Source organism: Alligator mississippiensis, chromosome 2 (assembly GCF_030867095.1).
Source record: "Alligator mississippiensis isolate rAllMis1 chromosome 2, rAllMis1, whole genome shotgun sequence".
In the NCBI taxonomy this organism is placed as follows: Eukaryota; Metazoa; Chordata; order Crocodylia; family Alligatoridae; genus Alligator; species Alligator mississippiensis.
Window position 1 is genome coordinate 4730720 of NC_081825.1, and position 13094 is coordinate 4743813.

The following is a 13094-nucleotide window of genomic DNA, read 5'->3' on the forward strand; positions in this document are numbered from 1 at the left end:
TCGCATCTAGTCCAAGCCCTTGCTCAACGCAGGACCAGCCCCAACTACATCATCCCAGCCAAGGCTTTGTCTAACCGGGTCTTCAAACCTCCAAGGATGGAGAGTCCACAACTTCTCTGACCAACCTCTTTCAGTGCTTTACTATGCTCCACATGAGAAAGTTCTTCCTAATATCCAAACTCAATTTCCCTTGCTGCAGCTTGAGCCCATTGCTCCTTGTCCTGCCATCTGCCCCCACTGAGACCAGCCCAGCTCCATCCTCTTTGCAGCCCCCCTGCAGGGAGGTGAAGGCTGCTATTCAATCCCCCTCGGTCTTCCCTTCTGCAAACTCAAGCAGCCCAGTTCCCTCAGCCTCTCTTCACCACTCATGTGCCCCAGGCCCCAAACCATTTTCGTTGCCCTCTAAATCCCTTAATCTATTCTTTTAATTTGAAAGAGCTGCATTGCACAGATACATTTGGGGTTTTTTTTAATTGCCACTATTTAAAAATGCCATCGTTCTCCCTCTGACCCTCCGGCCACCGTTGACTGCCCAATATTTTTACAACGAAAGGGACTGCTGACGAACAATTCCATAAAGCATCCCTATCAGGGCCTGTCTTTCCTAGTTCTGTTACAAGTCAAGGACCAGTGCTCAATTAACCACAGGCTGACCCTTGTTCACTTTCTTTCCCTCTCCTTTGCCCTTCCTGCGAAAGTTCAGCACTTCCTGGAAAAGTCTCCCTGCCTGTTTGATATTGTACTTCGCCTTAGTTGCTGAAGGAAGGATTTACAGGTGCCTGGCCCCGTCTGCAAGACCATGACCGAAGGCTGACCTCGTGTTACAATATGTGAACTTCTGCCCTGCTGATAAGGCTGGCAGATATGAGTAGGATTTTTCAAATAATCCTTTGGGAATTTATAAGCAGCACAGCCATAAAACCGAGGTGACTGGAAGGTCGATTTCACTAAAAATAATAAATATTGCAGTGTTTATTCAAAGTGTGCCTTTTTAACTGCAGGCCAAGCATTTAGATAACGCTATTGTAAATGACAAATATTAGGATTTTTTTTGGTAGCTATTACATTATGATCCTTCCGTCTGACATTGATGTGACCATTTCCCTTGATGCTCGTCTGATCTTCGACATTGTTCCACACAGGCTGGGCCCGAGCAAGCCAGCTCCGGATTCAGCCACAGGTCAGGAAGAGGGTAACCAGTCTCTCTGGAGGTCTCTACATAGTTGGGTGCTTTATTTCCCTGTCCTTGCTTTCCAAACACATCTCGAAGAGTCTCTTCTAACTCTCTTGCTTCTTCCGGGCTTTCTGGCCGAGGCTCGGCATTGTGGGGGTTTGGTCATCTGGTCTCAGCATCAGCCTACAAGACGGGAACTCCTGAATTTTAACCCATTCACGAAATTCCCCCTATGACTTGCCCATATCAGTGTTTTCACCCCCCCCAAATCTGTCAAACAGGGACCATACCTATTTCTCTATCCCACTGGGGTCCGTGTTTGGAAAGTACTTTCCACTTGTATAATGCTAGGTAAAATGCTGGGCCCCAAACAGCTTGCTTCAAGCTTTTTAAGTACCTTGCTAGCATCTCCACACCCACGTGATGTAGGTAGAAATAGTATACATCTGCTGGGGGACTCTACTCTACCCTCAGAAGAAGGATAGATTTGATCTAATGCGACTTTTCCCATCTCTGGCTAGTTTTTGAGTACATTAGTGAGGCTCCAGATGCACTCTCTCCCAGGACATATTGGCTGAGCTAGCACATTAATTATGCTTTGCTCCCAGCTCCAGCAGAAAAGCAATCAAATCCAGATCTGCTGCATAGCAGTGCAGAGCATTGGCCATGAAACCCGTTTGCAAGAGGTCATGTTTTTTCAAATATACCATAGTGGACCACACAGCCAAGGGCTTTTCAAGACAAAGAACGAACAGCAAGTGCTGTAAGCATTAGGTAAACCAGAAAATAATCTCATTGTCTAATGGCAAATATGTACTATAAACACCATTACTCTGAACACCTAGTGATGGGGAAAAAAAAACTAATGTCCCATTTTCAGCTCTTACATAATAGCATTACATACACCCTTCCATTAAACAAATATATGCAAGGCTACAAGAACAGTCTCTGATTTTGCTTTAATTATACAGATACATCACTAAAGCTCTTCCAAATAAAATGACACTAAAATCTAGTGAGGGCTTCAGACCAGCTGTAATCTCCAATTAGCACACTCCCTGAACCGGGTTTCCAACATAGTATTTTAATAAGAGTCTTTGTCCAAGACAAATACATCACAAGTACACTCAATGCAACACATTCTGGGTAAGTTAACTTTTTCATGCCAATAAAACATCACTGCAGAGTAGCCAAATTATGTAATTATTAACAGATGAAGACACACAAAGATTATATATACATTTTTATGATGATTCCTTTCCCTCTGCAAACTCATTTGTACGTATTGCTCGGGGGACTGGCTTGAGATCTACTATAAAACAAACAAGTCTCTCTCAAGTCTGGCTTCAGGGTAGCAAGCGAGTTTAAGCTGCTGAACTGTGCACACTCATATGTACTACCATGGCTTTAGGCTGGCTGGCCGCTTGCAAAGAGCCCTCTAAAAGGTCTCTGCAGGAGTTTTAATTATGCAGGAGAAGTAAAGGTTGAAGCATCACTCATGAAGGCCACCTCATCTGCTCTTATTGAAAAGGAAATTCATTTTTATCTAGATACCTGCAACCAACACCTGCAAAACCATGCCTGGGTCAGCAATGGAGAGGAGCAAGATGTTAATTGAATCGTAAGGCTCTCGAGAACATGACCTGGGCCCACCGGTCTAGGCAGATCGAGTGTTTCAATTTCTAGGCTCATGGACTTCAAAATGCGGATGGAAACTTAACTGGATCTGAAAACGCTGAGATGTATGTTAGGAGTTTTATACTGCCACCCAGAGTATTTGAGAGCGGTCCAAGAAAAATCATTTGCAACACCAAAGACCCTCAGGGCATCATAGATCCTCTGACTTTTCAGAGAAAAAGCTCTGCCTGATGGGATGTTTGGAGGAGGAAAGAAGTGAGCAGGTTGGGTGGTTTATTAGTTACAGGCTATTATCTCTACACTTTTTTTGTGGAGGGGAGTATTTGGCACATTTCTACCCACTGCTGTAAGTAGTGAGAAGGCTTTTCCACCATCACAGGTGACCAGCAAAGTTGAACAGTTGTTGTAAAAATGTATCCTAACAACAAAATAGTGATCAACTAACTAAAGGGCAGCACAAAATGGTCTTTTTTCTTGAACAGTATCAAGATCTGTTGGGCTAAGGAAGACAAAGTAATGTAGAGCTGCCAAAAAAACAGAACCGAAGCAATAAAATTGCAAATTGTTAGGCAGCATTAAATGCCTTGATATTTTAACGAGGGAAAACTCTCCCTTCAAAATAGGAGAGGTGAAAAAAACAGCCAAAAATTGCTCTTTCATGCTTACTCAATATATTGCTTTGTACAGATTTAACAGTTACTCTGGTTAACGGAGAATTCTTTTAGAGAAATAACACGATTCAGAAATATGTATTTGGCTCACTAGAAACCCAGGAACTGCAAGGGTAGGAGAAAGTTTCACTTTATAACTTTGTGGTCTGCTAATATAAATTAGCAGCTTGCTTTTCATTCAAAACCCTTCCTCCGCTACAGCCTCCCAGGTATTGCCTTATTTCCCCTTAATCACATGCTTCTAATTTGAGAAAGCAATCCATTTTCTATCAAGGTGTATACTAAAAACACCCATGTATTAATACACATTATGCAACAACTTTTTCCCCCAAGCATGTTGATGTGGAGGTGCTCCCTACCCACACCATTCGAAGCCAAGTCACACTTCAGTGCCACCAACACACCGCGCTGTGTGGACTTACCAGTACAGAATATATGTGCAAGCATCGGTGCACGGGGGAGAAGTCCACCAAGTCCTGAGCACCAGGCACCTACCAAGACACCAAATTGAAAAAGGAAATGATTAACATAAAATGGACAGAACCAGTGGCAGCAATAACAGCATACCGTACATCAATTCAGCTACGCAATATGGAAGGGACTTGGACAATTTTGTGTGTATTCAATCTTCAATAAATACTGTATAAAGGTTTATTTCTGCTAGCTGATAAAGTTTGGATTCATGCTACATCTACCATTCTGCTTCTTCCCTTCTTGAAGCAGCCAACTAGAATCACTGGGCTCTTTTGTTAATCACTCAGAAAAGAGGCAGGAAATGCATCAAACCAGGATAACTAAAATAGCCTAAAGGTGCAGAGAGCTGAGGTGCACAGCTAGAACCTGCTACTAACCGTGCTTGGATATGGTTGGAAATTTAGCCTCCAGCGCTGCCGACCTGGCATTTTTCACCAACTTTAACACTGATGTAAAGACCTAACTTCACCATTTCTCAGTCATATTGCAAATCCAATCCAGGGCTGGGAAACTACAGAAGGGAGGGCAAGAAAATAAGCCACAAATATGACATTGGCTGCTGTGGCTCCCCTGGATTTCTCCGTGGATTCTGTAGCTCCCCTGGATTTTTGCAGGTTTGAGTGTTAGGTCTGCATTGCAACAGGGTTGATGGCTGTCTTACGCAGAGTTTAGATGATGGTTTGTCTGGGATGGTTAGGATAGGGATGATCTTGCCTCAAGCAGGGGACTGGACTAGATGTGACCTCTGGAGGTCCCCTCCAGCCCTCCTTCTCTAGGATTGTACTTTTGCAGGTTTTCACCATGTGATTATGGTCCAGGTCAAGGATGTTATCACAGCAGGCTTAAGCAGAGATTACTCTCTCTGGATAAATCCTCTTTTAAAGCAAAGATTAGATTTGCTAGTTCTACACACATGCACAGCTGGGCAACTACATGCGTCTCCTGCCCCACTCCCTCCATACCCAACCTCCCTTCCAAAAAAATCTTCAGTCTTAAGCGATCTTGACTCTAGACTTAAACTAGGCGTGATTTAGATGGAAAATCCTCCAGACAAGACCCTTCTCTTCCAATGCGACAGTTCAGCGCTCCCAACAATAGCTCCCTAGGGGCAGAACAACAGAAACAAGAGACATGCTTCACCTGCCTATGACACAAACTACCACCAAGACACCCAACGATTCTCCATGATACAGAATATAAAAGCAGAGGTTTCTTTTTTCAAAGTGTTAGCAGGGGCAAACAGTGGTTCCCAAAGCTACTGCTGGTGGCCCCAGGTGACATCTGGCAAGGAAGGAGGAAGCAGGAAAGGAGCTGATGCTTGAGGGGCTCTCTTACCAAGGAGTGCATAAGATTTTAGACGTGCTTTACTACTGAAAAAATATTAAAGCCAAACTTGCACAATATACCAGACAGTGCTTTAGAACCAATTAAGACCTCCGACTGAAACCTTAAGATTTAAATGGACTGCTTATTTAAAGCATTTCCAGACACCCATGTACAACTTCTGTATAACATGCATTAAAACCACCTACACGTACTCAAGCCAAGTGCTCAAAAATTGTTCTAATATCCAGCCCTGGGTTGAAATGTGCTTATGAGCAAGAGGAACACCTCATTTCCTTCACATGCAGCTGCAAGTTTGATTGAAACGCCACACCCTGTCTTTTGGGCTCTTTTCAGACTCCATCCTCTGCACGTACAAAATGCCGGAAACAAATAACTGCTGTAAGTTTTAAAACATTGCCCAGCTATCTGCATTGTCCCTGGACAATGGAAAACAATACTTTTATTGCTCTCCTCCCATTCATTTGCTTTCCTGGTTAGACTGTTGTGTAACTTCCACCATGCACTTATCAAAAGAAAACACCATCAATTAAAAGTTTTGTATGAAAATCCTACAGGGCTGGTCCATGAGAAATGCCATAAGGACTGATGTCAGCATGACACCACGTTTCTTATGAACTTTCCATTCTGACAATGCTCACCCTACAACATGAGGACAAAGCTTAACACGAAAAGCACTGGAGGGCACGGGAAATGAGGCACCCTTGAAAGCCAGCGTACTTCTGCCCACAACGATAACTGAGGCCTTCAGGAGAACAGACATCGCCAACACACACGTTGACTGCAAAGCTTAACCAATCTCTCCCCGAAGCACTTGTTTTACCCTCTTAGCAAAAGCTTTTTGGCTTTGTGTTCAAGGACCAACAAAAGATTTTTCTAAGCCAAAAGGAGAGGAACCTGTAAAACCTCTGAATTGTTTTGGGGGGGTTTTTTGTTTTTCGGTTGTTTTGTTTTTTTAAGGTGGGGGTGGTAGAAAACAGCCAATACTCTGCTGTCAGCACTTCTACTAATTCTCTAATGTTAAGTACAGAAAACATCTCCAGCCAACCTGAAATTCTTCCATCTTCAAACAGCAGCAAGTCCTCAGACCTTAAACACAGGTCATCACAAAGCTGAGCTGTCGGTCCCTTTGAAGTGCATTGCCAGCTAGGATACCTTCTGCATTAGCAAGATAATAGCTCATTTAGCCTTTAAGATGCGATATCTTTTATTAGACCAAGTAGTTGGAAAAAAGTTCTTAACAACTTTTCGGTGACTGCACCCAAATCTTGCTAAGAACGTTTTTTCCAGCTACTCGGTTTGTCTAATAAAAGATGTCACATCTACCCAAAGAACCTTGCACCTCATGGCTTAGGAATATTCTCCTTTGCTTTCCTCCCAAGCTTGCCCAGAGTGGACTGAACCTGTGGCTCTTGTTGCCGGTATACAGAAAAAAAGTCTCATTTAAGTCTGGAAACACTTTCCTAAATTCCAGTGAGGAAAAAATCCCAGTCCTATAGATACTTTTCAGTGCCCATTAATTTGAGTGCTCTATTCTTTGTACTCCTCCAGTTAAACATGCAGTAAGCACCTTCTGAAGTCCACATCTAGTAAGGCTTTAGTCCAATGCATAATATTTAGCAAGCGTGGAGGGGGCTGCTCCTCATCTCTCCATGTAGTGCAGGTTTTTTTGGGCCAAGCATCTTCACTGGCCTTAAAGAATAAAGCATTTGTCAATGGAGGAGCTCTACTCCTGGCTTTGCACGTCTCCAGTACACCTCGTTTCATCTAGCTAGATGTTAATGACACTGCAGTTCTTTTATCCCCAGAGTGAGGGATTATAAAAAAGAATCGTGCTCTAGATCTGCTGCATCTTCTGGCGTGGTCTGTGTGTACTGAGACTGCCTTAGGGCATGGCACACATTAACCCACAGATAAAAGCTTGCTCTCCTGGCACCATCTCATGTGTGCAGTAGTAGAGTTTACTGGATAATCCTTGAAAATTAGACAGCAAATCCTGGAAAATTAGACCCTGAGGTTATGGACACATGAAGGCCGCATTCATTAGCTGGAAGCAGAGCATTCTCTCTCCGATTAAAATGACTTTTGCATAATTGTGAGGGGACACAAGACAAGGATATAGATCAGGGAGAGCTGATCAAGCAATGTTTCCCTGGGAAACCAGTTCATCTCTCGATGCAGGGTTATCTTTAAGGCTGTCTCTCCCTGCTCCCAGAGTGCTGGATAGAGCCGACTTGGAGTGCTGTAGCCTTCATTCCCACAGTCGGATTGACCTGAAAGAGCGCCAGAGCTTGACAAATGTAGGCTACGCCTAACACCTGCTGACATCCCGAGTGCCAGACTTTTCCCCAAAAGGAAGTACTTGGAATCTGCCGATTTCTTCTTGAAGGCCAGTACGTTCTTACCCAGAGCACCTCTTCCTTTTCAAATACTCCCCGCCCCCAAAAAACAACCAGGCCATCAGTTCCAGCCCGTCTACTTCACGGGGAAAATGTTAGACTCGGAGATGGCAAGTCTTTTTGAAAGGGAAGAAAGATGGGGGCTGAGGTAGAGAGGGTATCATCCCTGTAGCACTCAGCAGATCTAAATATGAATGCAGACATCTTGGCACCGTCAGATAAAACAAAGAGACCCCTTTTCTCTTGGCCTTCTGGATAGTCCTGTTAAAGGACAGCTGGGGACTAGCAAAAAAAAGACCTTTGGCCATAACCCCAACACCTGGATCCCTTCTTCCCCAACTGAAGGACGTTCAACTTAAAACCTAAAGTTAGATTTCTTCCCCTCCCCACCCAATTTGTTGTATGCAAATCAAAAGGAAATATTAATCAAGTCTTAAGACTCAGGGGTAGACCACTGCTCCCTGGTTTAATCTGCTTAGCGCTCCTGAACGAAGAGTGAAGAGCCAGCCCTGCCCAGGCCGCGAGGTCCATGCACTAGTCTGGTGAAGAGTCCAAAATCTCCCTAGAAATAGCCCAAAAAACATGCCTGAGTGGTCCTAGGCCAACACCACTACTCACTACAGTAGATAGGATGAATAATTTCCTCCTAGTAGAGGATAATCTGAGGACAAAAACAAACATTGTCCTTTTCCAACTGTGAGGAGGAATGCATGAATAGCTGGGGCTGGATCCTGAAGCCCCTTCACTGCTCTTGTGTTCACGGCAGTAGAAAGCAAGAGCACAAGCTGGCAGAGCAACTGGAGATCCATGCTTGGCTTTCCTGCTGACTTGTGGTCAACAGCTGTGGCTGCTGAAGGAGACTTTCAGGGCCTGTTGGTCCATGTGCCCCGAGGATGCACCTTACAGAGGACTTCAGGGATTTGTGCCAGTCATGTTTTGTATTTCATTGAGAGCTAACCCTGGATAGTTCTTCTGGAGAGAAAATCATGGCAGGGTACCAAAGAAACAGGCCTCTATCCTTCTGTAACCTGCAGCATATGAAGGATGAGAAGACAGCGCTCTCCTTTAAAGCCATTTCCTTGTCTGCTGTCAACCACAGCTCCTTCCTTCTGAAGTCTAAGCACCATGACGGTAGCTAAAGTTAGGAGTCAGCCCCTTCCCACCCTGAGGTACTGTAGCTGTGAAGAGCACCGGTTTGATCAGAGCTTGGGAAACTATTAGGTTTCTTGGAGACCGAGGTCTGTTGCAGCACATCTAATTTCTGCCTGCCCATCTGCCACTAAGACGACAGAGATGGGTGAGAAAACGGGGATCTCCAAGCTTAAACTCACTCGGGGTGAACTTGGCCATTGCCTCTGAAGCTGCAAGCCAATGCTAAATACTTACCCGAGTAAAAAGGTTAATACCGTACTTTTCGGTAACGTTCTCTAGGCCACTAATAGCTGCATTTCAGCGTGCTCCCTTCCGGATGATAGCAGGTACATTTGCACTAATAAATGATTGTTTCCTTTCCTTGGAGCCCCCTGCCCCCCCAGCCCATGCTCCCAGGAGACAGAAATACAATTAAGACAGTTAAACGCTTCCTTTGCCATCAGCAACAAAACGTGTGAAGATATTTCACCGCTCGTCTCGAGGAGTTAGTGAGGAAACAAACAGGAGCTGGCTTTTCAATTAATGCGTTCAGATTTGAAGTGGGCTGAGTAAACATTATTTCTGCACTTGCTAATGACAAGATGCTTAGCCCCTGCCACTCTCATTACTGCTCCCTCCGGACCTGCTGCAGCTTCACGACGGATTTCATCACCAAGGACAGCAACTGCTCCTTTCGGGACGGACTCCTGTATTTGCAAAGACAGCTCTGCTGCCAGTTGAAACCATCCATTTTCCAGGAGGTGCCATTAAAACAGACACGAAAGCGTCTCTAACTGCCTAAGGAGCTAGGGATCGCAGAGGCTTCTTCGGTCGTCTAATCCATCATCCTGCCAACGCGAAGCTATTCCTCACCATGCGGTTGATTAGCCTTCTGCCAGCCTAGCTTTAACTATGCCAAGAATCGGGGCTGTCACGCTTTCTCCAAAACTGCCGACAGCTCGATAAACCGCACCACTGGGATGCTTCTCCTAAACTTAGTCTAAAATACTCTAGCTTCATCTCATTTCTCCAGTTTGCTGTTCTAAGTCGTTCCTTTCCCTTAATACTTGTGCCTTTCCGCTATATGCAGATTTAACAAGCCCCGTGTACCCTGAAGCACACCCCTGAGTTCACCAAGGGGCATTTTTACCTTATTCTGAAGCAGGCTGGACATAATGGACACAGACCTAGTCCAGAACACAAAGGGGCTGGTAAATTAAAATATAATCAAACCATTAATAAATCCATATTATTCCTCAAGAAGAGACATTCCTACCCTTTTTCTATATGCTTCCCCTCCACTGTAAATGTGAAATTGGGCACAAATAGTAGTACAGCACAAAAACTCAGTGAACCAAGCTGAAGTATTGAGAGTCACCATCACACCCCAGCACTATCAGGATCAAAAGGAGGAGCCCTGTCCCTCCTTCTGGCTGCTGCCTTGAGGTGATCCGGCAGCAAGAGAAAAAAGAATGAGAGAAATGATCATGACAGGAAGGTACCAAGCAGAGAGTAAGAAGCTGGCTGAGCAGCACACAATGCTGCACTCTCTCTACAGCAACACAGGGTATTACAACCACAAGCCTGCCCTCTGCCTCCTACCCTGGCTTCCCGTAGGATGTCAGTCAAACTTCAGGATACTCGAGGGGCTAAAATATATAGCTCCAGGTTAAAAACTGGGGTCAATTAATTCCCTTGGCACAGTGCTACTCTCTAACCTGACAGAGTGAACTCACCACTTAACAATCCCTAACCTTGCCCCACTATACTTTAGTTTGTCTATTAAAAAAATCCAGACCTAAAACATGCGCGCTTCAAAACAAGCGACCAACGCTTCATCACACAGGTCTCTCTCACTGGGGAGTGGATGAGAATAATCAATCATGTAACAGATGTTAATTATGTCACGTAACGCATTAGCAAATGATGATTAGATACCATGCCAGTGGGTACAGTATTGTAAGAGATATTGAATACAATAGAAACAGACAATGGGGCAGGGAGTCAGACTGTGCATTCAGGAATCTAGCAATAAGGCTAAGAAGAGATATTGCATTTATGCTTGGGTAAGTTGTGCCTGTTTGTCCCCCCCCAAAAAAAATATCCCAGGATTGGCATGTACACACACACACACACACACACACACACCACCCTTCTAACTGGGGCTTAGTGAGCAGCTGAATACAGTGCCACTTTTCGGCCATTGATTCAATGATGAAATCCCAGGATAACTGTACAGACATACACTGCAATATCCCGGGATAAAACTATTATTACCTCTTATCCAGGAAACTTTCTTAGGATTTCTCTCAGGAAAAATGGGAATGGCATCTATACAATTTCACTTTGACCCAGGGGGGGAAAAAAAATGGTTTATCCTGGGATAAATGTGATACCCATTTGCAGTCTAAGACTGAAAAACAGCAGTTGGATTCCTCTCAGGACAAAGTCTTTTACTCTGGGTGCCAACAGACTGTACAAGCCCATTGTACCATCTGACGTACCTGTAAAATATCAAGACAACCTCTCCCCCACCCCAGCAACTGGGACTAATTTAAGGAAATTGCCATTCATATTGCAGGTGTAAATGACTGTCCCTGAACCTGCTTTGAGGCATGTCAAAACTTGGGGCAATCAACCTTGGGATAAACCAAACGTCTGTTTTTAGCCTAAGGGTCAGAAAAAACACACTGTGCACACACACACACACACACACTGCACATTGACTACTGGCATACCTCTTGGACTTCAAGGGAGAAACACAACCAGAGAATTTGGCCCTGATCTGGGAAGCATTCTTAGCGTGGTAGGATTTAAACCTGAACCAATACAGAACCAGGTATTTAAATGACCTTTATAATCAGTTTGAACCAGAGATGTTCATTCACTGTCAGCCAAATGTATGCAAAAGGGCAAAAAAAGCTCGGATGTTTCATAGACTTTTTTCTTCTTTTAACTTAAACACCCATGAAGGATATCAGATTGCCATCCCCCATACAAGAGTGGGAAAGGAAGAAACCCTGACCTGGCAGAACCACTGGTTCTGGTTCATGTTGAGGCTGCCAACAAGATGTTGACAATAGCTCACAATAGTCCATGCAAGAAGTACCTGTTCACTTATGAAGTCCACTAATCAGCTTTCGTAAGATAAAAGCCAAAAGAGGCTAAATGCAAACCGGTGAGCTAGGTGAGAAGTACTCTTTGTCCCATTAGCAATCCCCCAAATATCTAGCCTCCTGGCTTCCACTTCATACAGTTACCTCTTCATCCTCCTCCTCATCTTCAACATCCAGGATACCCGAATCCTGCTCAGACATGGGGCTAGTGTTTTTTACCTCCAAATCTGAGCCTGCACAGACTTCTTTCTTGGATTTCTTTCCACCGCCTATCCTGGGATGCTGAGACACAATGTTATCCAGGTTTCTTTGCTGCTGAGCCTAGAACCAAAGCAGATTAAAAGTTTTATGTTAGTTTCTACAAATTTATGACTTGGGGACAAGAGATATTAACTATTCAGAAACTACTATAAAAAGGGGGCAATTATGGCACACTTTCAAGTCTGCAAAGCTATTTCACGTGTTTATTAACCTAGATATTCCAAAGAACCAAAAGACTCGTTTGAAAACCATTTGAGAGATTATACAGTACAATAACTAAAAGTGTATCACGACTCCTTACAAATCAAAATACCATCATGATCAGGCTGCCACACTGATCTCTTTACAACACACATGCACAGTATATTAGGCTATAGGCCATATGGTGACTGTCACAAGATTAATTTAAAGGACCTACTTAACTCTTGGATATGTTCCTCTTTCCAACCCATGTCAGCACAAAGCCTTCCACATCTGGACCCCAGAGATTCCTGAAAGCATTTTTGTGGTATCCTGGGGGAACTTAGTTGTACCGTGCTGATCTGTGTGACCTATTGAAAAGGTACTTAGCCAAAACTCTTGCACTGGTATTATCACCATGATTCAGGGACCGGAACAGGTAATGCAACAGAAATGTCTTCACACCAAAATTAGTGTATGGGCCTCTGGTCTTGATCTTTGTTTCTAGGGAGGATTAGTAGAATTGTCCTGTTGCAAAAACTAAAATTGGATTTTATTATTAATAAACGTGACCGACAGACAGGAGAATTGCCTAGATTCACAGTGCCACTGTGCATCTTCAAACTGAAGTGCAAACCTGGAACCGTATGCAGATGCTACTGTCCTAACCACAAATGCAACCCAAGGCAAACAGGACAGGCTTATT

At 44.0% G+C, this 13094-nt stretch overlaps 1 protein-coding gene across 5 annotated transcripts in view; it reads right to left on the reverse strand.

Annotated features, from left to right (window-relative positions):
• Window positions 1–13094, reverse strand: part of EXOC6B (exocyst complex component 6B) — a 404537-nt gene that overhangs the window by 210208 nt on the left and 181235 nt on the right. For 4 of the 5 annotated variants that reach the window (XM_019495636.2, XM_019495635.2, XM_059721414.1 and 1 more), the window contains exons 7-8: window positions 12092–12268; window positions 3906–3974 (exon numbers count right to left, since the gene is read on the reverse strand). In XM_019495636.2, coding sequence (XP_019351181.1) covers window positions 3906–3974; window positions 12092–12268 — 246 coding nt within the window. The remainder of the gene's footprint in view (window positions 1–3905; window positions 3975–12091; window positions 12269–13094) is intronic. The other variant, XM_059721415.1, reaches the window with a different exon arrangement.